This window comes from Pongo abelii, chromosome 6 (assembly GCF_028885655.2).
Source record: "Pongo abelii isolate AG06213 chromosome 6, NHGRI_mPonAbe1-v2.0_pri, whole genome shotgun sequence".
NCBI classification, from domain to species: domain Eukaryota; kingdom Metazoa; phylum Chordata; class Mammalia; order Primates; family Hominidae; genus Pongo; species Pongo abelii.
In genome coordinates, this window is record NC_071991.2 from 127011057 (window position 1) to 127037254 (window position 26198).

At 44.6% G+C, this 26198-nt stretch overlaps 1 protein-coding gene across 7 annotated transcripts in view; it reads left to right on the forward strand.

Moving 5' to 3' along the window:
- NRF1 (nuclear respiratory factor 1) overlaps window positions 1–26198 on the forward strand; it is a 140899-nt gene that overhangs the window by 111575 nt on the left and 3126 nt on the right. For 5 of the 7 annotated variants that reach the window (XM_054559813.2, XM_024250202.3, XM_054559815.2 and 2 more), the window contains exon 11: window positions 16826–16882. The exons of 1 other annotated variant lie outside the window; for it this stretch is intronic. In XM_054559813.2, the coding sequence (XP_054415788.1) occupies window positions 16826–16882 (57 nt within the window). Of the gene's footprint in view, window positions 1–7627; window positions 14984–16825; window positions 16883–26198 lie in introns of those variants that run through there. One more of the 7 variants, XM_054559817.2, reaches the window with a different exon arrangement.

Genomic DNA, 26198 nt, shown 5'->3' on the forward strand with positions numbered 1-26198 from the left:
CCTGACATGACTGGCAACAAAGCCTTCAGAAAGAGTTCAAGCTTCGATTTTTTTTTCTTCATTGGTAGACATTTCATGCCTAGGAATATTCTAGGAGCCTGTGATTCCTTTCACTAGTAGGAGACATGGGGGTTCCTGAAGGAAAATGCCATGATAATGGCTACCTAATTGAATTGTTACTTAAAAAGTGATTATCTTCTTGTGCCAAGACTTGCTGAGAGGCACCTTAAAATTCACTGTGAGCCACATTTTGTCTTTTACTCTCTCATCGGATAGGGTAGATCAATGTCCTTTACTGTAGCAGAGACTCTCTCATGGGCAGGACCATCATGGAAAGTTCTGACTACATCAAGAAAGGCGCCACCGTCTCACCTGTGCTTGGGGTCAGGCAGCAGGCTGTGATGCCGGTGCCTCTCTGGTTGGTACTGTGGTTCTGCTTCCTGTTATATGTAGCCTCATGAAGGACCTCTGGATTTAGCCAATTACATGCCCCTACCCTGAGCTTCTTCCCCAGCTCTTTGACTTCCTAGACATTGGTGAATATCCTGAATAAGCAAAAGGGATAAAATTCATAGAAATAATGGTGGCAAAAATATGCAACTTCAGCCCAGTTCTTTGGGTCCACGTTGGTAAGGAGTCAGTTGGCAAGACAAGCTGCCCAAGGAAGTGCCTCAGAAGTCTGGGTCAAAGAGGAGGGCCAGATCTGTTCTGTGAGACCCTATGTGATTGTTATATTTTTAAATAATATATAATTAAGCAGGACAAATTAAATACTCCATGGCTTTGGGGGAAATTGTTGCTTTAAAGTCCTGGAATGGGGCCAGGCATGGTGGCTCATGCCTGTTAATCCCAGCACTTTAGGAAGCCAAAGTGGGTGGATCACCTGAGGTCAGGAGTTCAAAACCAGCCTGGCCAACATGGCAAAACCCCGTCCATGGTGGTGTGCGAGGCTGAGGCAAGAAAATCGCTTGAACCCGAGAGGCAGAGGTTGCAGTGACCTGAGATTGCACCACTGCACTCCAACCTGGGTGACAGAATGAGACTCCGTCTCAAAAAAAAAAAAAAAACCAATCCTGGAATGAGGATAGATAAATAACATACTTTCATCATGTAAGCAGAAGGTTCCTTAATGGCATTAGTGGCAGAAAGAAAAGTACCTGGCACTTTGTTTTATGGTAGGTCCCTAAGAACCGAATGCTCTATTAGTTGGAAAAGTCTTTGAAGAAAGACATAGTGCTGTGTCCTCCTTTGGAATAGGAGGAAACAAAGTACCTCTGTCCCCCCAGAGAAGAATAACATAGGAAATGCAAGGAGCCATCGTGGCTTCTGAGAATCATTTTCCAAAGATGCCAAACAAATTCAATTCTAAAACTATAGCCTACTTTTTCTGTAGGGAAAGAGGCTTTCATGAACTTATCTAAATCTAGACAGAGTTGATCTCAACCAGAATGCTGCAGGACAAAGGACATCTTATAGCCACACATGTTCAGGATGAAATGGACCATGGTTGGAATTAAGGAAAACCTCTCTCTCTAGCTAGAATCCTACTTCTATTTTTTAACCTTTTTCCATTCCTCATCAGAGTCCTAAGGCACCCTGAGCAAAGGGTAGGATATCTGGCTTATGTGGCATTCATGTGAAGTGTGATTGCTCTTATTCACTATGGAACTGCTAAAAATAACTTCCCATGTGGGTTCAGTAGGAAACTTTATTATCCATTCTAATCGACTTGACCTGTCTGGGAGAGAACAGACTGCTTTATAATTCTGGCTCCTCCCCAGCATCACCTTTTCAGATGGATGAATTTATAGGTAAGTCCAAGGACCCTCTGGCTCTCGGCCAAGTAGAACCGTTCAGCCATACAATAAAGTTGAACCACACCCGCTACTATTGATTACTGGAAGCTGCCTCTTTTCAGTAGCATTGGGTTGTGTGAATGATTTGGTGTGATTTCATGTTGTTGGCTACATTTGTGATCTGGGAAAATTCTGGTTCACATCCTAAAAGCCAGTAGTTCCCCCAAAGCAGGCCATCCTCAGTCTGTGACTGCCAGTATTTGCTGAACTCAGGCCTTGAGAATTGGAAGTTATCTCTTTCTGAATGCAGCGTTTCTGTATCAAATCAGACCCTTGAGTTGTGCCGTATCCCAGCAGTTTTAGGCAAAGGCCAATCATTTCATCTGCCCTTGGGAATCCAAAGAATGAATCTCATATTGGATATGATCCAAGTAACTTTGATAATCCTCTTGTCTTCTAACATTTTTGCCCACAGTGCTATAGTATTTACTTTGGGATTGGAACCAGATTTTTCCCTCTTAATCAGCAATTTTGATATCTGGCTAGACTTTTAGAGGTTCTCTTTTTCATCATTCTTTAGGATTCTGTCCTGTTGCCAGAGTTTGTCGTTTCTTTTTGTTTTTGTTTTGAGACAGAGTCTTGCTCTGTCACCCAGGCTGGAGTGCAGTGGCACAATCTCAGCTCATTGCAACTTCTGCTTCCTGGAAGTTCCAATGATTCTCGTGCCTCAGCCTCCCAAGTAGCTGGGATTACAGACGTGCCACACCATGCTCAGATAATTTTTGTGTTTTTAATAGAGATGGGCCATGACTGGTCTTGAACTCTGGCCTCAGGTGGTCCACCCACCTCAGCCTCCCAAAGTACTGGGAATACAGGTGTGAGCCACTGTGCCCGGCCTGTGTTTGTCACTTCTGGGCAGACAAGCTTATGGCATCTGCCAGTAGGTCACATTTTTTTTAATCTTTTTTCTTTTTTTAATAGAAAGAGGCCTTTCCATATTGCTCTGGCTGGTCTCAAACTCTCAGGCTCGAGCGATCCTCCCACTTCAGCCTCCTAAAGTGCTGGGATTATAGGCATGAGCCACCACACCCTGGCCAGGCCAAGTTTTTTTAATCAGAAAGAGTTTCTTATCAGGAAGAACCAGATGATAGCAGAACAAGGTGCTGTTTGTTGACATAAAACTAACTTGGAAACAGATACTACTTAGGGGAAAACATGTATCCCATATTTCAGAGTATGGTTTAAATCAAAATTGGAATAGCAGATGACTCTTCTGAGAGCAATTTGGATATTGTTCAGTCCTGAAGTAGAAAAAGTTTGTGGGATGGAACTAGCAGGGATAGAGGACCACTGCATGTGGAGCCTGATGAAGTCCATAACCATTGGGAAGTGGCGGGGGCAGGTGAGGTTATGAAGCAATATCCTAGGGGATGGTGTTTTTCAAGTTAGAGATAATGACCCATAGGCCAGGCACAGTAGCTCATGCCTGTAATCCCAGCACTTTGGGAGGCCGAGGTGGGAGGATTGCTTGAGTCCAGGAGTCCAAGACCAACCTGAACAACATAGTAAGACCCCATCTCTACAAAAAATTTTCAAAATTAGCCAGGAGTGGTGGTGTACACCTGTAGTCCCAGCTACTTGGGGGCCTGAGGTGGGAGGACTGCTAGAGCCCAGGAAGTCAAAGCTGCAGTGAGCCATGATCACACCACTGCACTCCAGTCCTGGGTGAGAGATCGAGACCCTGTCTCCAAAAAAAAAAAAAAAAAAGCCAGGCTCAGTGGTTCACACCTGTAATCCCACTACTTTGGGAGGCCAAGGTGGGTGGATGACCTGAGGTCAGGAGTTTGAGACCAGCCTGACCAACATGGTGAAACCCTGTTTCTACTAAAATACAAAAAATTAGACAGGCGTGGTGGCAACACCTGTAATCCCAGCTAATCGGGAGTTTGAGGCACGAGAATTGCTTGAACCCAGGAGATGGAGGTTGCAATGAGCCGAGATCATGCCACTGCACTCCAGCCTGGGCGACAGAGCAAGACTCCATCTTGAAAAAAAAAAAAAAAAAAAAAGATAATGACCCATGCAAGCCAGAAGTTTAAATTCTGGATCACCAAAGCAGACCTGATGAAGACATTGCACCTAGCACCTGCACACCCTGAAGACTTCTTCTTTTTGGACATCTACCCCACACTACCCCGACACTAAAGGAACTACCCAAGCACTCACATTACTTTATTTCTATGTTCTCTGTCTTTTTCAATAGAGTCTTTGGTCTCTTAGGATGGAGTTTCATGATTCAGTTCAATATAAAGATTTTCACAGGTGCCTTTTCATTTAGATGTAGGTAGAATTGCCTAAGGCTGGTGAAGGCTACCAGATTAATTCCTTCCTTTACTTGTTTGTCTGTTTGTTTTGAGACAGGGTCTCGCTCTGTCACCTAGACTGGTTCACTGCAACCTTGACCTCAGGCTAAAGCTATCCTCCCATCTCAGCCTACTGAGACGCTGGGACCACAGGTGTGCAGTGCCACGCCGGGCTAATTTTTTTAATTGTATTTTTTGTAGAGATGGGATCTCCCTTTGTTACCCAGGCTGGTCTCAAACTCCTGGGCTCAAAATGATCCTCCTGCCTTAGTCTCCCAAAGTGTTAGGATTATAGGCATGAGCCACTACACCCGGCCCTTTACTTCATTTTTTGAACACAGTTATCTCAATACTCTTTTCATCTTATACACCTTAATGTTAGAAGTCATACAGTTCAGCCCATTTGTTTTTCTTCACTCTGCCTTCCTCTCTGCTGGTCCCCAGAACCCCCTGTGTTCCAGGACTCCTCACCTCCAGGACTGACAGATACAGGCATTCACTCAGACTTGAGGAGCTCTTTGCTGAGTGCCTCTCACCTCTCACCCAGACCTTAACACCCATTGTTGGCAAGCCTCGGAAAACCAGGCCTATAGACCTTTCTCTTCCTTCCTATTGCAGCAAACGTAATGAAAGAGAAGGATTATATCGGCACTTGGCCACCTCAGAAACACTCTTCTGTCTGAGATCTTATCGCAGATTCATACAGCTATTTTTCATTCCTGAAAAGTAGATGGGGGAAAACAAAATAGATTAACAAGTTCGTAAGTATTGGTTGGTGCAAAAGTAATTGTGGGTTTTTTTGCCATTAGAAGTAATGGCATATTTGAAGTTGGTGCAATTACTTTCACACCAACCTAATAAGCCTCTTAGCAGAGCTGCTAAGAAAGCATCAGCATTTTTTAATATAGCTGACACTTTTCCTAATGATGCCACAAGAAAAAAGAGAGGATGTAGCATTTGCTGGTTTGCAGTGGGGTTTTTTTGGGTTTTGTCCTTTGGGGTTTTTTTGTTGTTTGTTTGTTTGTTTGTTTGTTTGTTTGTTTGTTTTTGAGACGGAGTTTCACTCTTGTTGTCCAGGCTGGAGTACAGTGGCTCAATCTCAGCTCACTGCAACCTCTGCCTCCTAGGTTCAAGTGATTCTCCTGCCACAGCCTCCCAAGTAGCTGGGATTACAGGCATGTACCACCACACCCAGCTAATTTTGTATTTTCAGTAGAGACAGGGTTTCTCCATGTTGGTCAGGCTGGTCTCGAACTCCCGACCTCAGGTGATCTGCCCGCCTCAGCCTCCCAGAGTTCCAGACCAGCCTGGGCAACATGGTGAAACCCCATCTCTACTAAAAATGCAAAAATTAGCCGGGCATGGCGGTGGGCACCTGTAATCCCAGCTACTCAGGAGTCTGAGGCAGGAGAATTGCTTGAACCCAGGAGGCAGAGGTTGCAGTGAGCTGAGATTGCACCATTGCACTCCAACCTGGGCAACAAAGCGAGACTGCCTCAAACAAACAAAAGGTTCATCTTTTAAATCTGAAAAAAATTGCATTCAAAATTCCAAAGAGTGTTTTGGGAATATGAACTTTATACTGATTTTAAAGTTCATTTGAAAGAATAAAACCTGCCGTGCGCGGTGGCTCACGCCTGTAATGCCAGCACTTTGGGAGGCCAAGGCGGGCGGATCACGAGGTCAGGAGATCAAGACCATCCTGGCTAACACAGTGAAACCCCGTCTCTACTAAAAACACAAAAAATTAGCCGGGTGCAGTGGCGGGCGCCTGTAGTCCCAGCTACTCGGGAGGGTGAGGCAGGAGAATGGTGTGAACCCGGGAGGCAGAGTTTGCAGTGATCCAAGGTCGCGCCACTGCACTCCAGCCTGGGTATAGAGCCAGACTCCGTCTCAAAAAAACAAAAAAGAAAAGAAAACCTTATCTTAGCCATTTTTTATCCTACCAAGCCTTTCAACAGAACCACTAATAAACTGTAAAATTGACTCAAGTTTTCTCCTCTGCTTCTACCCCAGCTTTCCCCAGGTTCAGGGTTGTAGGGAGTTTTCATCACAGAGATGGACCAGGTGAGGGAAACAAGTGTTCTTGCACTTTGAAATTTCACTTTCTTCTTTATTTTCTTTTGATTTTTTTCAATTTCATTTTTCGTTAATAAAGATGTTAGTGGAGGCCCGACATAGTAGTTCACACCTATAATCCTAACAGTTTGAAAGTTGAGGCAGGTGGATTGCTTGAGCTCAGGAGTTCAAGACCAGCCTGGGCAACATGGTGAAACCCTGTTTCTACAAAAAATATAAAAATTAGCCCAGCACGGTGGCTCATGCCTATAGTCACAGCTACTCAGGAGGCTAAGGTGAGAGGATTCCTTGAGCCCAGGAGGTCGAGGCTGCAGTGAGCCAAGATCGTGCCACTGCACTCCAGCCGGGATGACAGAGTGAGACTCCATTTCAAAAAAGAAAAAAAAAAAGATGTTAGCAGGGCATACCCCACTTATGGAGCTCTCTGACCTAGGACATCAACATACTTCTCAGCTGTTGACCTTGCATTCTGTCTCTCAATCCTGTTGTATCATTATTTTATTCATTTAACAAAATTTATATAATGCTTACTATGTATAAGCATTCTAAGTGTTTTACATGCAGTATATTTAAAACGCATGATAACTTTATGAGTAAACACAAACTGATTTAACACATAGGGAAACTGAGACACAGAAAGTTTCAGTAACTTAACCAAGTTCACATAGAGAGTGGCAGACAATTCAGGCAATTTGTTTCCAAACCACTGTACTACACTGTCTCCCTTTGATGTGAGCTCTGGGTTCCTGCCTAGACTCCACAAATACAGGGTGATAACCATTGTTGAACAAATAAATTTGGAAATGTCAAACCTTTCCCCACCCCATGCCAGAGGCTGCTTGCCTTAGTCTAGTTTAGCCACAGCACCCATCTGCCCAGCTGTTCTGAGGGCTGTAGGGGTGCCCTGGAGGTTCATGCTGCTGAATGCCCTGGGCTCAGCAGCCCTCCCTCTGCACACACACAGGCTTGCCTTTGCTGGCCAGAGGAGCCGACAGGTCTGTATGCTTCTCCGGTTGCAGAACTCATCACTGGCTGGCTGTCAGCCTTAAACATTTTCAGTGAGCAGAGTACTTTGCAATTAGTGAATGTGTCATCTTGATTGGAGTTGGGTGGTGGGCTACGGGTGCTATTTAGAGCCAGGGAAACTAAGGGAAGTAGATGATGTTCAGAAGGAAGGAACCCCAGCAGACGACTTGTTTCATTAGCTCCTAGAAGCCTCTGCTCAAGCCTTCCTGCTGCTCTTCAATTTAGGCCAGGACTCTTTCAGCCTTCCCACCTGTCTCTAACAAAGTTGAGACCAAGGTGGTAGGGCTGTGGAGCCTGGGGAACGGGTCAGGGGCGTGTTCATTTTTGCCTGGAGCGAGTTTATTGGCTTATTTGTTTCCCCAGCTCCTCACCGGGTCTTCCACTTGGCTCTGCCTACAGCCCTTGCTTGGGGTCCCCCAGAGATTTTGAAGAGCACATCTGTCTCCGCTGGTCAGCACTGAAGACTCAGAAACCACCCACTACCTATGCTGCCCTGGTTAAGACTAGGGGTCTCAACCCTCCCTCCTCATGTTCTGAATGAAGAGAAATGGACTGGAGGGCTGTTTAAAAATTAAAGCTGCTGGGTGCGGTGGCTCACGCCTGTAATCCCAGCACTTTGGGATGCCGACGCGGGCGGATCACAAGGTCAGGAGTTCGAGACCAGCCTGGCCAATATGGTGAAACCCCATCTCTACTAAAAATATAACATTTAGCCGGGCATGGTGGCACGCGCCTGTAGTCCCAACTACTTGAGAGGCTGAGGCAGGAGAATCGCTTGAACCCAGGAGGCAGAGGTTGTGGTGAGCCAAGATTGCGCCACTGCACTCCAGCCAGGCTGACAGAGTGAGACTCCCTAGTAAATAAAAAATAAAAATAAAATAAAATAAAAATAAAAATTAAAGCTGATGACAAGGCATTGTCATTACACTTAGAGAAGGAACAGCCCTTTGCAAGTATCGTCAGGGTAGCGTGTCCCACGTTCTGGGCTGGTCCTGGCAACCAGTCTTGCTGCTGAGGTTCCACCTTAAGACTTCAACGTCATATTTTCTGAAACTATAAGACCACCGGGCGCAGTGGCTCACGCCTGTAATCCCAGCACTTTGGGAGGCCGAGGCAGACGGATCACGAGGTCAGGAGATCAAGACCATCCTGGCTAACACAGTGAAACCCCGTCTCTACTAAAAAATACAAATATTAGCCGTGTGTGGTGGCGGGCACCTGTAGTCCCAGCTACTCGGGAGGCTGAGGCAGGAGAATGGCGTGAACCCAGGAGGCGGAGCTTGCAGTGAGCTGAGATGGTGCCACTGCACTCCAGCCTGGGAGACAGAGTGAGACTCCGTCTCAAAAAAATAAATAAAATAAAAAATAAAAAAATAAAATTATAAGACCCCACTCTGCCTTACTGTGCTATAAAACAAATGTACATTTTACTATGCATTCCAACTGCCAAATTAAATTAATATAGACATTTCTTTAGGGAAAAACATTCTCTCTTTTTTACACTAAACAATCTTCACCTTTTCACATCCCTGTTTTCTTTGACCTTAATAAAAACTTTTTAAAATATGTATGTTTTCCCAGCAGAATTTAATCTCAACAATGCTCAATAGAATATTCTTTTTTTTTTTTTTTTTTGAGGCAGAGTCTTACTCTGTCTCACCCAGGCTGCAGTGCAGTGGCACAATCTCGGCTCACTGCAACCTCCACCTCCTGGGTTCAGGCGATTCTCCTGCCTCCGCCTCCTGAGAGAGCCCAGCTAATTTTTTATATTTTTGGTAGAGATAGGGTTTCACCATGTTGGCCAGACTGGTCTCGAACTCCTGACCTCAAATGATCCGGCCTCCCAAAGTGCTGGGATTTCAGGCATGAGCCATCACGCCCAGCCCAATAGGATATTCTTAACCTGGGGTCTATGGACCCTGAGAAATTCTATACAAAGGTATTTGTATTTTTTTTTTTGGTATCTATAGCTTTTTTTTTTCTTTGCCTCTGCTAGCAGCAGGGAGGGTATTAGCTTTGATTGAATGTGTAACTAGACCAGAGGCATTCCCACCCCCACCCCCACCCCTGTTCATCGCCAGCCCACAAAAAAAGGTTAAGAACCTCTACTACAGAAGGTGGTGGTGAGGATTGTTTAACTTGTAGATACCTGGTATAGCACTGAGAGTAAAAGGAGGAGCAATGGAGAGGGGAGGTCCCGCAGAGCTGGATACCCTAAAAGCTGAACCTCTAACAAGCTCTGTAATCTTAGGCAAGCAAATTAACCTCTCTAAGCCTTAGCTATAAAAATTAGGATAATGATAGTTCTGTACTCAGAAGGAAGTTGTGAGCATTAAACAAGATGATTCCTGTCAAGTTCTTAGCATAGTGCCTGGCACAGGGATGCATCATAAACATAAAATTCTTTAGCTGTCGGCATCAGTTTCTTCTCCATCATTACTCACATATGTTGGAGTGCACAGTACTATGTAGACGCTGCTTTCCTGTCTTTAAGATGGATCCGAATGCTTGCCTTTCGCAGTTGAAGATGTATGTTGCAGAGGTGGATGCTGTAAAAATGGGAATAGATTAGAAGCCCTTTCTATAACCTTGACTGAAGAAAATACAAGGTGACATTGTTTAAAGGCTCTATCACTTGCCTTTGTCTAGGGCTGCTGTTCGCTTCTGCACATAGTTTGCAGTCATGAGTGTGGCCTTTTTACTCCTAAAATGGCACAATCTGTCTTCAAATCTCAACAGATGCATTGTATTTCAACTCTATCATGAAAGGTAGCTTTTGCCATTTTTTCCTTTTTGTCACCACCATCATCCATTTTTACTTACTGCATGTCCCACTGTTCCAACTCTTTAAAAATGAGAGGGATGATGCCAATCCTCCACATGTTAGACTGTAAAACACGTCTCCTTCCACCTTTTTCTGTGCTCCTCGTTCCCTGGACACATCAGCATATGGGCTTGTTCTCACAAGAGTCCATTGAGATGTAAATGTTAATTTAGGAACTGTATTATTGTTTCTCCCCAAAAAGGTTGCTGATGTGCTATTTCAGTGTGTACTAAATCACTTTTTGCCTCATTATTTTAATTAAAGTTTAAATAAATGAATGTATTAAATAGTCTTAGTGTAAGAGTGTGTTTTCAGTCACCATAAGCATGATAGCCTTAAAAGTGCTGTTGTGTTCTATGACACTGTGATACTATTTGTAGCTTTCATCCAAAGATGGTAAGCTCAGTGCCTCAGGACTTGAAGCAGGCAGCCCCTAAGCAACTGTTTTTTGTGTGAGCTGTGAGTCCCAGGATACAAGCCTCTCATCTTCAAGGTCCCCAAAGAGCAGCACAGCTGGTAGCTGTGGATTTTTAGGCTGCCCTACTGTAAGGTAAATGGTCTTTTCCACCCACTCCCTTGTTGATAGAGTAACTTGAGAGAAAATGAAGACACTAGAGTGCTGGTCTCAGACTGCGCTGAGGCATCGCCTGTTCTGTAAGAAAAAGCAAATGAAGATTTATGTGTATTACAATTGTTTCTCCTTTGGAATCATAGGTCTTTTTTAAATAGAGGGGGAGGAGGGGATAGTCCTAGACCTGAAAAGATTCCTTCTTGTAATATAAGGAGAGCTGTGAGCTGTGGATCAAAATGAAGAGGAGTGAGGGGAGTATGCAGCGTTGCCTGCGGCTCCAGCTGAGCTGGGAGCTGGCGGCTGTTCCTGGGAACTGAACAGTGTGTGGTGCAGCACCTTGGGACAGCAGTGTCTCTTAGTGTCTTCCACACGCCCCCCTGGGAAATAGGCTTTCTTTGCAGACGGGGACTTTCCCATTTAAGTCAGCTAACTTTTCTCTAAGATGAATCGTTTTCATTCTGGGAAGCATGTTGGTAGATGTCATACCAGGAAAATAACCATTTCAGTCGGCTGTAAGTTTGCCTTTTGGCTATACACATTGAGCATAATTATTTAGGGTCTTCGTCTTTTTCCTTTCATTGTCCATTCTGTCATTGAGCATAATTATTTATAGTCTTCATCTTTTTCCTTTCATTGTCCATTCTTTCATTTTGTTTTTTTACTACTGCTACAACCACCACCACTGCCACCATCATCTCCTTGCAGATGGCTAAGCAGTGTCTGCATTATTCTACCTTCACCCAGTAAACTGAGTAGAACAGATCTGAGCCCTGTTCAGAAGGAGCTAAAACCGGGACTTGCCCAGGATCTGTCAGCTCTTAAATAGTAAGACTGGAAATCATACCAGATCTCCAGTACCCTTTCTACTGCCCAGTGAAACTCCCTTCTTCCCCTTCACTCCCTCTTGCCAGCTTAGCCTACCTAGGAAGTAAAGAAGGCATAATACAAATGAGAATCATGGCCTTTCTTATTCATCTGGTTACGCTAGTACTTGGTGTGGTGACTCCTTTGCAGGATTGTTTTAAGGGATGGTGGCAGCTATGTTTTACTCACTTTAGAAGTCAAAGACTCCTGGTAAATCTTAGCAGAGGCAAATAAAAACGTGATACCAAAACCTAACATGTAAATCTGTACTGTCCAGTATGATAGCTGTTAGCTACATGTGGCTATTTGAATTTAAATGCAAGTTGATTAAAATGAAATAAAATATAAAAGCTAGTTATTAGTCACAATCATATTTCAAGTGCTGAATAGCCACATACGCCCTGAGATACTGAATTTTTAATTTAATTATAATTTATTCACATTTAAATGTAAACAGGCACATGTACCTAGTAGCCACTTTAATGGACTGTGTAGATACAGAACATGTCCATCACTGAAGACAGTTCTATTGGGTAGTGCTGATCTAAGGGCTATATCAATAACACTGTGGTCTCCTGGCAAGTTGTACCCTCTCTGCACAGGGGAGGACAACACAAATACTTCATGAGCTTTGTCTTCCGGTGACCTTCTCAGCTCATAAACAGCATGGCTTTGCTTTAAAAAAAAAAAAAAAAATCTACCCATGTGACTGCAGTAATCCGCAGCCAGTAAACAGCAGGGTGGGACGGTTGTGAGGAGAACTGATCTATTTTTATGCACTGCAGAGTCCAAGCAGGAAAACCTGAGACTGGAGACAGTGGCGACACCGAGACTCACTTCCTAGTGAGTTTATTCATGACCCAGGCCACGTGCATATTTCCACTTGGATTCCTCACAAGTGCAAATTTCTCTTCTAGGCTACAGGTATCTGCAGCCAGGTGCTCTAATGGATTTATAGTAGCCCGCCAAAAGATCAAATATCCGAAGCCTGACGGGTCACAAGGCTGACAGGAGCCATGACTATTGCATGAATTCCAGATTTCACAGTGAAACGGAGCTGCTGCTGAAAAATGGGAGCACAGAGATGTTCACTGGGGCTCTTGATTCTAGACACTCAAAGAGGGGTACAGTTCTCTGCCCCATGTGTGTTTCTCACCCAACCTTTCCATGGTGTTGAGGAGGGGAAGGGACAGCTCAGTGGTGATTCTTCACTTCTCAAATGTGTCCTCCTTCCCTGTCTTCATAATGACCTCCTGAAGTCCAAAGTGCCTTCCAAAATAGCTCTTGGAAAGAGCTGGCAGTTTCCTGACTCCCCAGTCTCCCCCATCCTGGGAGATGTGTTGATGGCACTAATTTGAGGGGTAGCAGAGACTATAGTCCTACTCTCTTTACCGGCTGGGGCATCGGAGGCATGCAGTAACTGTTGACTACCACTGCTACAACTGCTGTTGTGATTATTACCATTATAATGATTAATCACTCACACTGAATGGGAAGGGAAGTAACCTTCAGAGGTTCACTCTTAGTACTTCTGGCACACATGCTTAGGGCCAGGGCCAGTCTTCATTCGCAGAGAGGTGGTAGTGAATCTCCCACAAGGATCCCTACTTCAGGAAGCCTGTGTTCCTGGTGGAAGTCCATCATATCCCTCAGGCATACTGAGATTCTGTTCTCTAGAATTACCAGGCCTTTCCTGTCGCTCCTCAGGCATACCCCCCATAGCTGGAGGGATTTCCAGTTGCCAGGGTTCTTTGGTGCTTTTCTTTGCCTCCTGCAGAGATGCTGAGCTGTGGACACCTTCAGAAAGACCAGCACTGCCTCATGAAAGTATCTCCTGTCCCTCTTTGCGGGTTTAGGTTCCTTGTGTAGTCTGCACATCCAGAGGGGATGTGTCATTCTCTCTCTACCATTATAACCTGGGGTGGCCTTGGGCATTCATCGTTTGTATGCCAGGAATTGCTGACCTAAGCTCTGCTATTTGAAGGCTTAAAGACTGCAGATCAAAAGTGGACATAGAGGGCCTTTACAATGAGATGACAGGCCAGTAGCTGTCAGTCTTTATTCTTAGTGCTCATCTAAGCCATGACCATGTCCTTCAGATGTAGCTTTTAGATACTTTTCATGTGAAAGACTGGATACCTCCAGTCGACATGTCAGGGCCCCAAAGGAATCAAGTCCCTTTGGCATACCTTCATGTCCTCTTTTTTTGTTTTTCTGTACTTCAATAGATGCAAATTCATTTACTCTTTGGTCTGCCTGTGTTGGGTATTCTCAGCTTGGGGAAACTCGATGAGCCAGCACACCATCCTATGAACAGAACACCAATCTAAGCCAGGGACATTCCGAGCAGACAACTCAAGTCAGGGCTTCCGGACGGATTCCCAAGAAGGTCCCTGCCATCTGGCAGATAGACACCACTGACTGTGGTCTCCTCTCCATCCAGGGTGTCCTCAAGGCCAAGTTACCTGCTGCTTTGTCTCATTCTCCTTCCCTTTAGGTCCGCAGATCTTTCGGAGTCTTTGTATGTAAAGGCAGATTTTGGTCTTAGATTATTCCAGCTCCTTATAAACCAAGACTGAATCTTGTGCCTGTCATTGTGAGCGCTATTCTGTAAAGGGATTTTTTTTTCTGGCATACCAAATCCAGAACCATAATTGGACAAGTTTAATTGGAGTCATTTCTATTCAATACATGGATGGAAAAGTGGGTTTTAATTGAGCATGTAAAAAGGGCATTAATCACTGTTCACACAGCAATCAGAATATTAGAACAGGAAAAATTCTTATAGAATAAAGTTTTTCAGGTTCTTGGGTAAAGGGGACTTTCCTCTTTTTATTTATGCTTCCATTAGGATTTTGAAGGAATGCCAGTGCACTGTTATTAACTCTAATAGCTTGTCCCTCGCAGCCAGGATGGTTTGGGGCCCTCTGGCTCTCAGGTTACCTGTGTAAATACAGGGATTCACTTGCCAGCACCCAGCTCTAACATTTGCTTAATAAAGAGCAAATGTGCAGAACCCAACAGCAGCAGCAGCAGCCTGGCAGAAGCAGTAATCTGAACAGGATAAACATGCTTCCTCTTTGTGCGATGCTCTTTCTCCATCCTCCTGCCAAGAGCAGGATATCAAATGAAGGGGAGGTTGTGGTTGGAGTCAGTGAAGTGAATGTCTAAGTGGCACCTGCTTCATTCAACAGATCTGCTTTCCTGGGGCCTCCCAGTGCACATCTGCTCCTGACAAAGCCTCTTTTCTCCTCCTGTTGGTCAGACTGAGAGCAAAGGCCTGGCAAGGAGACATACTGGTTTTGCTTTGTCAGCACAATTGTCTGTGACATTATAATTACACCAAATCTTCATTATTAGAAAGGCCCCAATTTAGAGATTTTCAGAGCCTAAATGGGATTTTCTAAGTGAAATTGATTAAAAAAAAAAAAAAAAACTTTGCCATCATAAAGCCTAGCAATTGGGTCTGAGAATCATTGAAGGGGTCTAAATATGGAAACCGAGACACTGCTGTGAGTGAGACTACAAAGACCATGCTATCAGATTGACTCTCTAGAGGGGCGTCCAGCAGTCTTTTGACTCCGCCCAGCCCATCCTCTCCTTATTCCCGTAGCACTGTAACATGCATCTACACTGCATTGCTCTCACATGCTGATAGTTTCTCATGCAAAGGCCTGGCGGTGGGGCTGGAGGGTGTTAAAATAAGTTGATGAGGTATGGCAGTAAAGGAAAGAACCTGTGATTTAAATAAGGGAAATGCCAGAAATCTGTATTTTAGGTGAATACAAAGCATCCAATTTAGATTCAGTTTCCATTTAAACAAAGGCAACTCTTAAGAGTGTTACACAGTGTGAGTGTATGTGTCTGTCGGAGGCATGTTTATGATATGGAGTTGGCACACTGGAAGCTCTGGAAAGGTTTTAGAGCTGTGCTCTGGCTATTTAAACTTAATTAAAACAGAATAAAATTTAAAAATCAGTTCCTCAGTCACGCTGCCACATTTCAAGCACTCTGTAGCCACTGTGTCGGACAGCACTCAAACAGAACGTGCCCATCATCACAGGAAGCTCTAGTGGACCGCACTGTTTTGAGGTTGGTCTGAACCTCTTGAAATGCCTCGACTGCTTAAGGAAGCCTCGGAGTTTCTATTGCAGTCTTGTTGGAAGGAAAAAGTGAAATTTGCCTGAATGTTTCTGGAACAACTCCTTCCAGCCATGTTACCTGGACTGTGTTCTTTTTCACCTTTTTGTATTTTTTTCTCCAAGGATTTCATGTCCTTTTCCTACTCCTACCCCTTGTTTAAAAAAAAAAAAAAAATGAATTATAACAATGAAAAGGAAATTTAATTTTAGGAATGTCCACTTTCAGCTGACCTTCTCCTTGGCCTTCTCCTAATTAAGCTTTCACAGCCCTGCTGTTGGACCAGACAGTCCTTTTCTCATTAAACGGAGCACCTTAGTAAAACAAGAGGGCATGTGAACACTCGGGCCAAGAGCGTGTAAACAAGTTGTGCATTGTGTGGACAATGCTGCTGGGCGTGGAACGCTGGGCTGCCAACACTTTCCATTTCCAGCAGCTCTTGGGACCAAGGACAGGGCCTTTAATCTTGCTTCTTCCATTTGTCTGTGTCTAGTAGCTACTACACAGTTGCTTTGACTCCTGGAGAAAGCCCACGTAAAATAACAATACTACTTCAAATTTAGACAGTGTCTTTTTTTCTCAAGAACTTAAATCATGTAAGCATGATGTTATTTATCCTCATAGTGGTCCTAAGATACAGAAGTGGCCTGTTGGTTTTACAAATGTGAATATAGTCAACTCTTACTTGTTACCTACAGATTATCTGTCACACAGATTACTTGTGACACATTTTAAATCCTTGGGCAATTTCTCTGAGCGAGCCAGTGTAAGCCTGGACCATCTCCTCCGCCCCCCGACCCAGCTGCTGGGTACTTAGGGAATACAAATTAGTTTTCATATTAGCTTAAAGAAGACATAATTAGGAAGGTAAGTCTGCTACAAGAAAATCACATCACAAATTCCAATGGTGAGGGGGAAATATGAGGGAAATGACCTTCTCTCCCTTCAACTGAACTAAGATCTGGTGGTCTAAGTGCACATTAGCACTTGGTGCTGGCATGCTTGCCGAAGGCTTTCCTCACGGGTGGAAGGAGCGAGGCTGTGCACCCTGCACCGGATGTGCATGGGAGGCTGCAGCGCCGCAGCGGGGCTGGTGGCCCATCTTGCCCGGTGCTTTTTTTTTTTTTTTTTTTTTTTTTTAACAGTTCTGTGTTATTGTCAGGCCTCTTTATGGCAGATCGTGCAGGTCGCAAGTGGATCCTGACTGACAAAGCCACAGGTGGGTTCATCTTTGGGGAAAGAAGGAAGCAGCTGGAGGATAGAGTCACTGTGAGGCTGTCATTCCAGGCGCTGCTTCCTGCATGGATGGTGGGATTCCTTTACTGTGCAGTCCCCCTCACTCGGTCACCTGATAGTTTTAGTAACCATTGATTATCTGATTTTTCTAGTGTTAAATGTTTCCTTTTCATTTATTAGCTGGAATTTTTTTTTTTTTTTTTTTTTTAAGGGACAGGGTCTTACTACATTACCCAGGCTGGAGTGCAGTGGCTATTCCCAGACTACAGCTTCGAACTGCTGGCCTCAAGTGATCCTCCCACCTCTAGTTGGGATTCTTTTATAAAGAACTTGTCCCCATTAACAATTTGGCTATGCTAAGTACAGTTCAGATAGGAAAAGCAGGAGAAAAACTTGATGAAGTTTATTGGGATAGAGTTCTTTCCATCTGACTCTAAAGCCCCATTACTGTCTATTTCCACTTACTGATCTGCTTTTTTCAGGTGTCTCACTGCCTAGAGCAAATTTAATTCTGCGCTTTATGCGCTCTTAAAAAGTTTTAGTTTTTTTGTGGTTTTTTTCCTAAATGGTGCTCTACAGATTTTGCTGAGTGAGGGGATGAAAAGTCACGAGTACATTTTTGGAAGCTTCGTTGCCTCAGCGTATCCCTGGTCAGATAGAAGAGGCAGGGACTGGATGACAGGCACATGGGGGTTTGTTGTACTCCTCCCTCTCCTGGTGCCTATTTGACATTTTCCATCATAAAGTTTGAAGAAAAAAAAAAAGTTTGAAAATAATAATAACAGAAAAGTAAACCTCCTTTCCTAACTCTGAGTAACTCCTGAGTGGGCCTGCTGTTCATATCTGCACCTGACTGTTGCAGGCTCCTGGTGACTTTCTTCTGAGGTTTGTCATCTGGGCTCCACTTTCCATTTTAAAATATTGGTGCACTCTGCGTATTGCCATACTCTATCCTCTGGGACACAGACTTCAACCTGAGTGTTGTTCCCACCCTTCTTCCTAGTGATTTCTTCTGGGAATTTACTGGGTACCCCTTGCCCTGCTCTGTACAGTCAGATCAGATGTCCTCCAGAGCAGGGGTCCCCAACCCCTGGCATGGCAGGAGGTGGGTGGCAGGTGAGCAAGCATCACCGCCCGAGCTCCACCTACTGTCAGATCATCAGCGGCATCAGATTCTTATAGGAGCACGAACCCTATTGTGAACTGATGATCTGAGGTGGAATAGTTTCATCCCCAAACCATCCCCCGCAACCCCCCCATCCATGGAAATATTATCTTCCACGAAACTAGTCCCTGGTGCCAAAAATGCTCGGGACCGCTGCTCCGGAGCACGTGCATGTTCCACAAGCTTTAGCAGAATGCTTTCTCTCCTGCCATTTTCAGTTTAAAGCCTTCTTGGCAGGGTCAACATGCCTTGCAGTTAGCTTGTTCATCCCCACATTGGGAGCTCAATTTTCAGGATAATAAACCATGGTGGTTCTGAATACTGAAACACAGAACCCGATTTCATAATGCTCCTGGGCATCGCCAGTAATTTCAAGAGGAAATCATGACATTGTATCTCCAAAATAGGTTTTGAGATATATTTACTAATAAAGTAAAAATGAATTCAGTTTTAATATTTGGCTTATGGGATGAGGGGCATGAAAAGCTTCCTGGTGGTCTGCAAAATCAGGTAAAAGATAGAGTGACCCTGTCTCAACCAGAGTCACTCCTTTGAATGTTATTCCAGAAAGCAGTTTTTCTTAGTCTTGAGATGGTCCAGCAAGAGAGAAGAAAACTCTTTGAGTGCTGAAAAGCACCCTGTGCACCAAGGCACCTGTGAGGCTGCTCTTGGCTTCATGAGAATATTCAGTACTTGCCAGATGTAAGACATATTTTAATCCATAAATCCCCCAAATGTACCCAAAAGCTTGGACTTAGGAAACACGGAAAAGGGAGATTAAATGTCCCAAAAGCAGCTAATAGAACAGAAACAGAACCACTGGGAAACGCTTTTTCTCTTCCCCGCTTGCCCTGCTATCATGAGGTTACTTGGACCTCCTTTTTGTTTGATATTGACATTGTCTTCATGACCTCCCTCTTCTTGCCCTACATGTGTCCTCTTTCCATCTAGTCCTTGGTATTCTCAGCCTGTCTGACTGCTGTCTGCCTGCTAGACTAGCTGCTTTACTGATTTCCTGTTATCTTCTTCCACTTCTATATTGGCACATACCATGCCTGTTTTTCTGCATATAGTGGCTTTCCTCAGACGTCAGCCACTGATGTAAATATTTTTCCAGGCCTGTAAATGTAAGATTTTTAAAGGACTTCATTCCTGCCTGTCACCCCTAGAAACACCTATAGATACCCTTGCTGGCTCCTTAAAAACTCAAGCAATATAATCTGTAATTTAATTTCTTACTCATGTATTCCTCTCCTTTCTAATCATGGTCCCGGTTCCCATTTGGGCCAGTATTTCCTTGATGTACATGGTTAGCGTTCATGTTCATAAACTAAAGAAGGCATTACGTAATGTAAATTTCCCTTTGGGTTTTAAGAATTATTTCTCTTCCACCTACTGTCATGTTTATTATTTGTTTAGCTCTCTTTTTCTCTCAACAGCCATCAATATTTTTCTCCCAACTAAAGATATTTCCATGACCAACTTGGAAGGGCTTCGGGCTGAAAGATTCAGTTACAGCAAACAACAATTCCCAAAGGTTTCCCAGACTGTGAGGGCAAATGAAAGGCCCATTCTTCCTCAGGTTGTCTGTCCTGCTCTATCTTGTCGTGGGGTGAGGGGAGGAGGGCCAGCTATGGTGCTGGATAACTTCAACAGCCCTGCAGCCCTGTGCTCTGCCTGGCTCAAGCCTGTTAGTTTCTGGAGGACTTCAGAAATGTATCAGGGTGATGACATCACATCATACTGCCCTGATTGTATTTTTCACATTCTTAATATTGAGGAGTGGTTTTGCCTGGTTGCTTATTGACCAGTGCACTCGATTAGCAACCACTTCATCTACGTCATGTGCAGTGCCGGTTCTGACCATCACTGTGTTTCAGAAGGGAAGCTGCCTGCCAGTCCATCTGCCCTGATTTCATGGCTGTTATCTGTAATCTTTACATCTTTGAAGGCCTGTGGTGAATGATGTGCTTCCTGGCAGGAGAAAATCACTGCTGAAAGGAGATCTGTGTTGTCTCTGCTTTTCTTTCTGTTTCCCGAGAGCTTTAGTCTGACATCTGTGACCCCAGCCATACTCCATCAAACTTCGTCCTCAAAGTCATCTTTGAAAAGCAGTGGCATTTATTATATACCTACTATGTGCCAAGCACTGTAATAGATTTTAATGTGTCATTCCATCTATCTAGTTCAGCAGCCCTGTGAGATGAGTGATCACCATTTTACATATGAGGAAACAGGCTCACAAGCCATTAAACAGCAGAACCAAGATTCACATGTAGGTCTTTCTGACTGGGAAGCCTTTAATGGAAATAAACAGCCTACTTTTTCTGATCTACAGCACCATGAGAATGTGGTTGTGGAGAAAATTCGACTTCATTCTGAATCAGAGTAAAAGGTGTTAAGGCTGTTCGGTCTGTGGAGGGCAAGACTAAAGGGAGTACCATCAAGTTTCTGAAATTCATGAAGAGTATGATCAATGATACATTTTCATATCATATTCAATTATTGAGCACCTACTGTGTTCAAGTTGCTCAACATTAAAAGACAGTCCTCGGCTGGGCGCGGTGGCTCACGCCTATAATCCCAGCACTTTGGGAGGCCGAGGCAGGTGAATCACGAGGTCAGGAGTTCAAGACCAGCCTGACTAACATGGTGAAACCCCACCTCTACTAAAAATACAAAAATTAGCCGGGCATGGTGGTGCGCGCCTGTAATCCCAGCTACTCAGGAGGCTGAGGCAGGAGAATCACTTGAACCTGGGAGGCAGAGGTTGCAGTGAGCCGAGATCACGCCACTGCACTCCAGCCTGAGCAACAAAGCAAGACTCCGTCTCAAAAAAAAAAAAAAAGACTGTCCTACCAACAATGCAAGCATGCAGATTTATAGAGAGAAAAGCAGCAACTCCTTGGGAACAGGTCAGCACATACCTGGGGCCAAATGAATGGTGGCGGCAATAAAGTCACAGGAGGGAGAAACCAGGTGGGCTGTCCCCTCAGAGGCAACCCCATGAACCATGTGGAATCTGCCAGAAGAACTGGCCTGAGACTGGCAGGGCCTAATTCCAGACAGAGAGACCTGCCTGAGGAAGTTCACATGGCATCCAAGGGACACATGTGATTGTAGTGAGGGGATAGTGTAGGGTGTTTGCAGGAAAGGCTACATAAACTCCTTCAACTATTAGCTATTTGGACTTTATTTTCCTGATAGGAGAAAGCAAAGTAATTTTTTTGATGGGATGGGATGGCTTTTGCCAAACAATATTTTAAGATGTTAACCATGATAAACATACTTATTCATCCAATAATACTGAATACTGAAAGAAGTTAGCCTTGGGAAAAATAAATTCCCTCAAAATAAATAAATTCCATTTCCACGGATACATGCACATATGTTTATGTGTGTAAATTTCATTACACAATAGGCAAGTGATGAAACTCATTGCCCCAGGAGAGATCTGGAATAGAGTTGATTGGCTCATGAATGATAAATCCAGAGTGTGCAAGGCTGTGACCCTAACCTTTAAAGCAACTCTCATTGGCGCCCGTGGTCTACCACAGTGCTCCCCTGGTGCCACCATCAGAGACCACTGTAAAACCTCATGGCCCCTTGTTTTGCAGCGTGCAAGGCCAGGCTTATGAGTAGATATCATAATCTGCCACCCATGTAATGTGATTTGAGAGGCATCACTTTGTATGGAAGTTTTAAAAGATCCCTCTGGCAAGCGCTAAAGTAGGGTGATTACAAAGGAAGGCAAGAGATGGTAATGCCTGTCCAGGGAGGCAGGGGGAAAAGTGTTGAATTTGGGGTCTGTATTTGAAGGGAGAGAATCAGCTGGTGTGTTGGATGTGAAGTCAAGGATGACTTCAGAGCTTTTGGCCTGAGCAACTAGAAGAATGTTATTGCCATTTATTTGGGAAGAGAGGAGACTTGGGAAAAGCATGTTTCACCATTTTGGGTCAAGAATGATAACACATTAAAAAAAAAAAAAAAAATAGAGCCATGTCAGGCCTCATTGTCCTTGACAGGGAAACGTGGTCCTGCAGCCAGTTCTTCCAGAGATTTGGGTCCGACTGCTGCTTGATGAGGAAATCTTTATGTTGGCACCTGAAGTTTCTGAGTCACCTTTGACCTTTTTTCCATTTTGACCAATTCTATAAACCTTGCCATGAAGCTTGAGAAGAAAAGCAGCAGGGGGCCCAAAGAGGACAGTCCTCACCCTTCTGGGTCCTTCCTGGCCCTAGTGTTAAGTGTTTAAGGACATTCTAATATATGGAAAGACTCCCAAATCAAAGGCCTGGGCCCCTGACTTCACCATCAACTCAGTCATTTGGGGAACAAAATCAGTCCTCCTTTGATCTGTGTTGAGGTTTTTTTTTTTTTAATAAAATTGTTATGTTTACTTTTGAGTTCAAATAAAAAGACGGGTTGTATTTACTAAACTGAGTTAACTCTAAGGTTGTCTGTAGCTCTGAAATACTAAAGTCTTCGGGACATTAGAAGTATGTGCCTTTATGATGAGCCCGTGGTTCTGGCTCTGACTCGTGAAAGGGAAGGAGCCTGCCCTGTGGACTTCTCTAGGGTCTCGGCAGAAGTCAAGTGACATGCAGCAGGAGTGAGAGGGCTCGGAAAGGGGCTGTATTGAGGCCAAGGGTCTCATTACCAGGACTCTACAAGGGCCCTGTAAGAAAAAGGAGGACTTCCACCCCTTAAAGTAGAACACGAAGGGCTTCCTGTTGCTTAATCAATCAAAATGACCCAGAATACAAGCTTGGATTAACATGCGCCTCTAGATTAGGGCTAATCAGGGGCAGGCTGAGCAGATGCAGGGACAGTCCCAGCCTGATTACTGTACCTCAGCATTTAATCATCTCTCTTCCAAGGGCAGCCGCCCGACTTAGTGCACGCTGGGTTTCCAGGCCTCCAGCCCCTCCCCCTTTCCCTTGCCAGGGACATGAAGGCTGTTAGGTCAGAGACACTGAGGCGATTTAATCTAATCCCATGTCAAAATGACTGTGTGTGAGAGAGAGAGAGGTCTTAAAATCCCTACAGTGGGAATGGTCATGCATTTATTTAAGGTGGCAGTAGACAGAAACTCTATGTAGAAAATAGCGGAATTGGGGTTCCAAGGCATGCGAGGTGATGAAATGACTCCCATCATGGCCTCCCTCTCCCATGCTTCTAAGGTGTGTGGCTGTCCTCACCAGTTACTCATCCCTGGGAGCTTTGGGTGGGGACCATTTCCTTACCCAGGTGTGGCCAAATATGCTTCTTCCCTGTCTAGGGTGGAGTACAGAAGATGGAATCTTTCAAAAACAGCTTTATTTGGGTGAGTCTTGAATGCAGTATTTTTTAGGTTGCTTTTTTTCTGGGCTGGAAGCTCTTGTTCCAAAACAGCTTCATCACCCTAAGGCTCACCCACCTTAATCACGCAGTCCCTAGAAGGGACACAAGTTAAATCTTAGTAAGCAGGTTTCATTCATGGTAGTAGAAAACATTCCAGCACCTGCTGACTGCTGGCCACTCAAAGATGGAGACTTAATTCCTCCCTTAAGGAATCTACGGTGTCCTTGGGGACAAGACATACAAGCAGTGAGGATGAATGAGGCCACTGTCTCCAAGGAGCCTGTACAGGGAGCAGAGGAGGAGCATCGGAGAAGAGGACCCAAGATGGGGAGGAGAGAGGCTGGGGAGGAGCCCCCTCCAGGCAGAAGGCATGGAGGTGTGTGCTTGGAGAACCTCAGTCAAGTAGTTCATCTGGCTGGCGTGTGAAGTGAGTGGGGATTAGTGGATCACCAGGCTTAACTCAACAACAGTGGCTGACGTGAAGAGTTTAAATACCTGCAAAGGGGTTTGGACTTTATATCCCGTAGGCCGCTAGAAACCACTGAAGAACTGGGAAGGAGAACAGCAAGATCAGGTCAGATGTTCAGAAGACCATTCTGATGATGGCAGTATCAGCCAATAGATAGATTTTTGCATTAGAACCTTGCTTCATTTTATTCTGGGGAAAATCTTCCGTGATACTATGAAAACTATTTTAACAATTGGGCAGGGGCCCACATCATAGGAAACCCAAACACATCACAGCCAGGGTGAAAGAAATTCAACGTTGACAATTCTTTTAGTTTCTATTCACACCAGCCCTAACCCAGATGGTTGCTCACAGTTAGAAAAGATCTCCCTGCACACTGTAGTCACTGTATTTGTACAGCAGGGGACTTGTTCCCCAAGCCTGGAGCTTTTGGAACTGAATGGAGCCCAAAGGCAAGAGCAGTGAAATGAGGCTGACCTTTGCTTCTGGTTTTGCTTGCTACTTGCCAGTATGTGGGTTCCCTGGAGGAACACACAGGTGTCTTGGCTTTGCCACTGGGCATTTTGGGTGATTTCGTTAACTTTGCCTGTTTTGACCAGAGGAGAGCATGATCGTGATAGGAGGAGGCGGGGGACTGACAGGGTTATACAATCTTCACATATATATACTCAGGCCCATGCCTTGAGTCTAGAGGCTGGGGAGAGGGCCCAGCTGCACGCTGGTTGAGGCCAGCAGTATATGGCCCTTGAGGCTATGCTGATAGCAACTTGTGGCACACTTTGTACTTCATACTGTGAGGAACATGAAATAAGCCAGAGCCAGGCCTGATCTTGAAAGAACCCTCTGTCAAGTGGGAAGGCCTATTGCAGACATGCATCAACTGGCCCAGCTGGCTTATCCATGGCTGTCCCTGGGCCTCTATGAATCCAGAGGAGGCTACTCCAGCATTGATAAGGCTGGGATGGGGCAGGTTCCACAAGGAGGGAAAGCTCACCCCAGTGTAAAAGGAAGGAGTGGGGGATAAGTCTATCTCATGAATAACCTGAGCAAAGGCCCAAAAGAGTGTGGCTGATAGATTGGGGGAACTGAGAGTAGTCTGGGGGTGGGGGGCACCTAGAGCACAGGGCACCTGTGAGAGAGTGAGGGAGATGAGACTAGAAAGATGGACCAGGGCAAATCATGAGAGGCCTTGAAGACCATGCTAAATCATTTGAACTTTGTTACAAGCTTTGGAAACCTTTTAAAAACCATGGAATTTAAATGTTTGAGATGAGGGGAGTAACACATTATGGAAAGATAATTTGGCTGGGTGTGGTGGCTCATGCCTGTAATCCTAGCACTTTGGAAAGCCGAGGCAGGAGGATCACTTGAGCTCAGGAGTTCGAGACCAACCTGAGCAACATAGTGAGACCTCGTCACTATTTAAAAAAATAAAAAATAATAAAGAAAGATAATTTGAGTGACTGGGAAGGGGTGAACTGAGAGATTAATTAAAGACAGTTAAGAGCAATTTGCAAAGGTTTAGTTGAAAGAAACTGAAGCCCACAGTTTTGTAGGCCAAGGCCTGGCCCTTCCGCCTGCTTCCCCCATGCCCACGTGCACATGGAGGCTGGCCTCTCTTTCTCCTTTCAGGCCTGCATTGCAAGTGTGGGGGCGCCTGGCCACGTCTTCCATTTGTGTGAGGGCACACCAGAAGAGCCAGGGTTTATAGTGATGTGTCACCAGAACAGCAAGTCTCATTTCATGAAGTCTCACTGCATCATCAAGTGCTTACCCCTTATCCCTAAACTGGCAAAACTTACTCCTAGAAAAAAGTTACATACAATTTAACATTAGAAAAGAAAATCTTATATTTGATTTTTTTGCATTAGAAAATATTTTGACAACGCTTTTTTAAATAATTTTTATCTTCATCAAAGTAGCCTATGGTTTAAATGTCAAAAAGAACTAAAAGGGGCCTCTCTGGGTCAGTTTCTCAATACAGTGAGTGAACCTCAGAGGCCCAGTCAGCAAAGGTCTTTGGGTCTGGATGTTGGGGTTGGTCTAATCAATTAAATTCAAACTTTCCACTCATTCTCATTTTTAGCCTCATCCCTCTTTCTGCAGTAGCTAGGCCTCTATGTGCTGAGCCCTGTGTGAGCATAGGAGTTGCCCCTTCCACTTCTCTGCTCAATCAGAACCATTTCACATTTGCTTTGCATCGTCCAAAAAAATGTTGACATCCCTCAGTTATATCCTTTTTTCCTCATTCACTGTAATTCTAGTTTCAGAAGGAAGAGAGATTGATGTATACATTAGTTACGGCCTTACTGGGAATCCTTT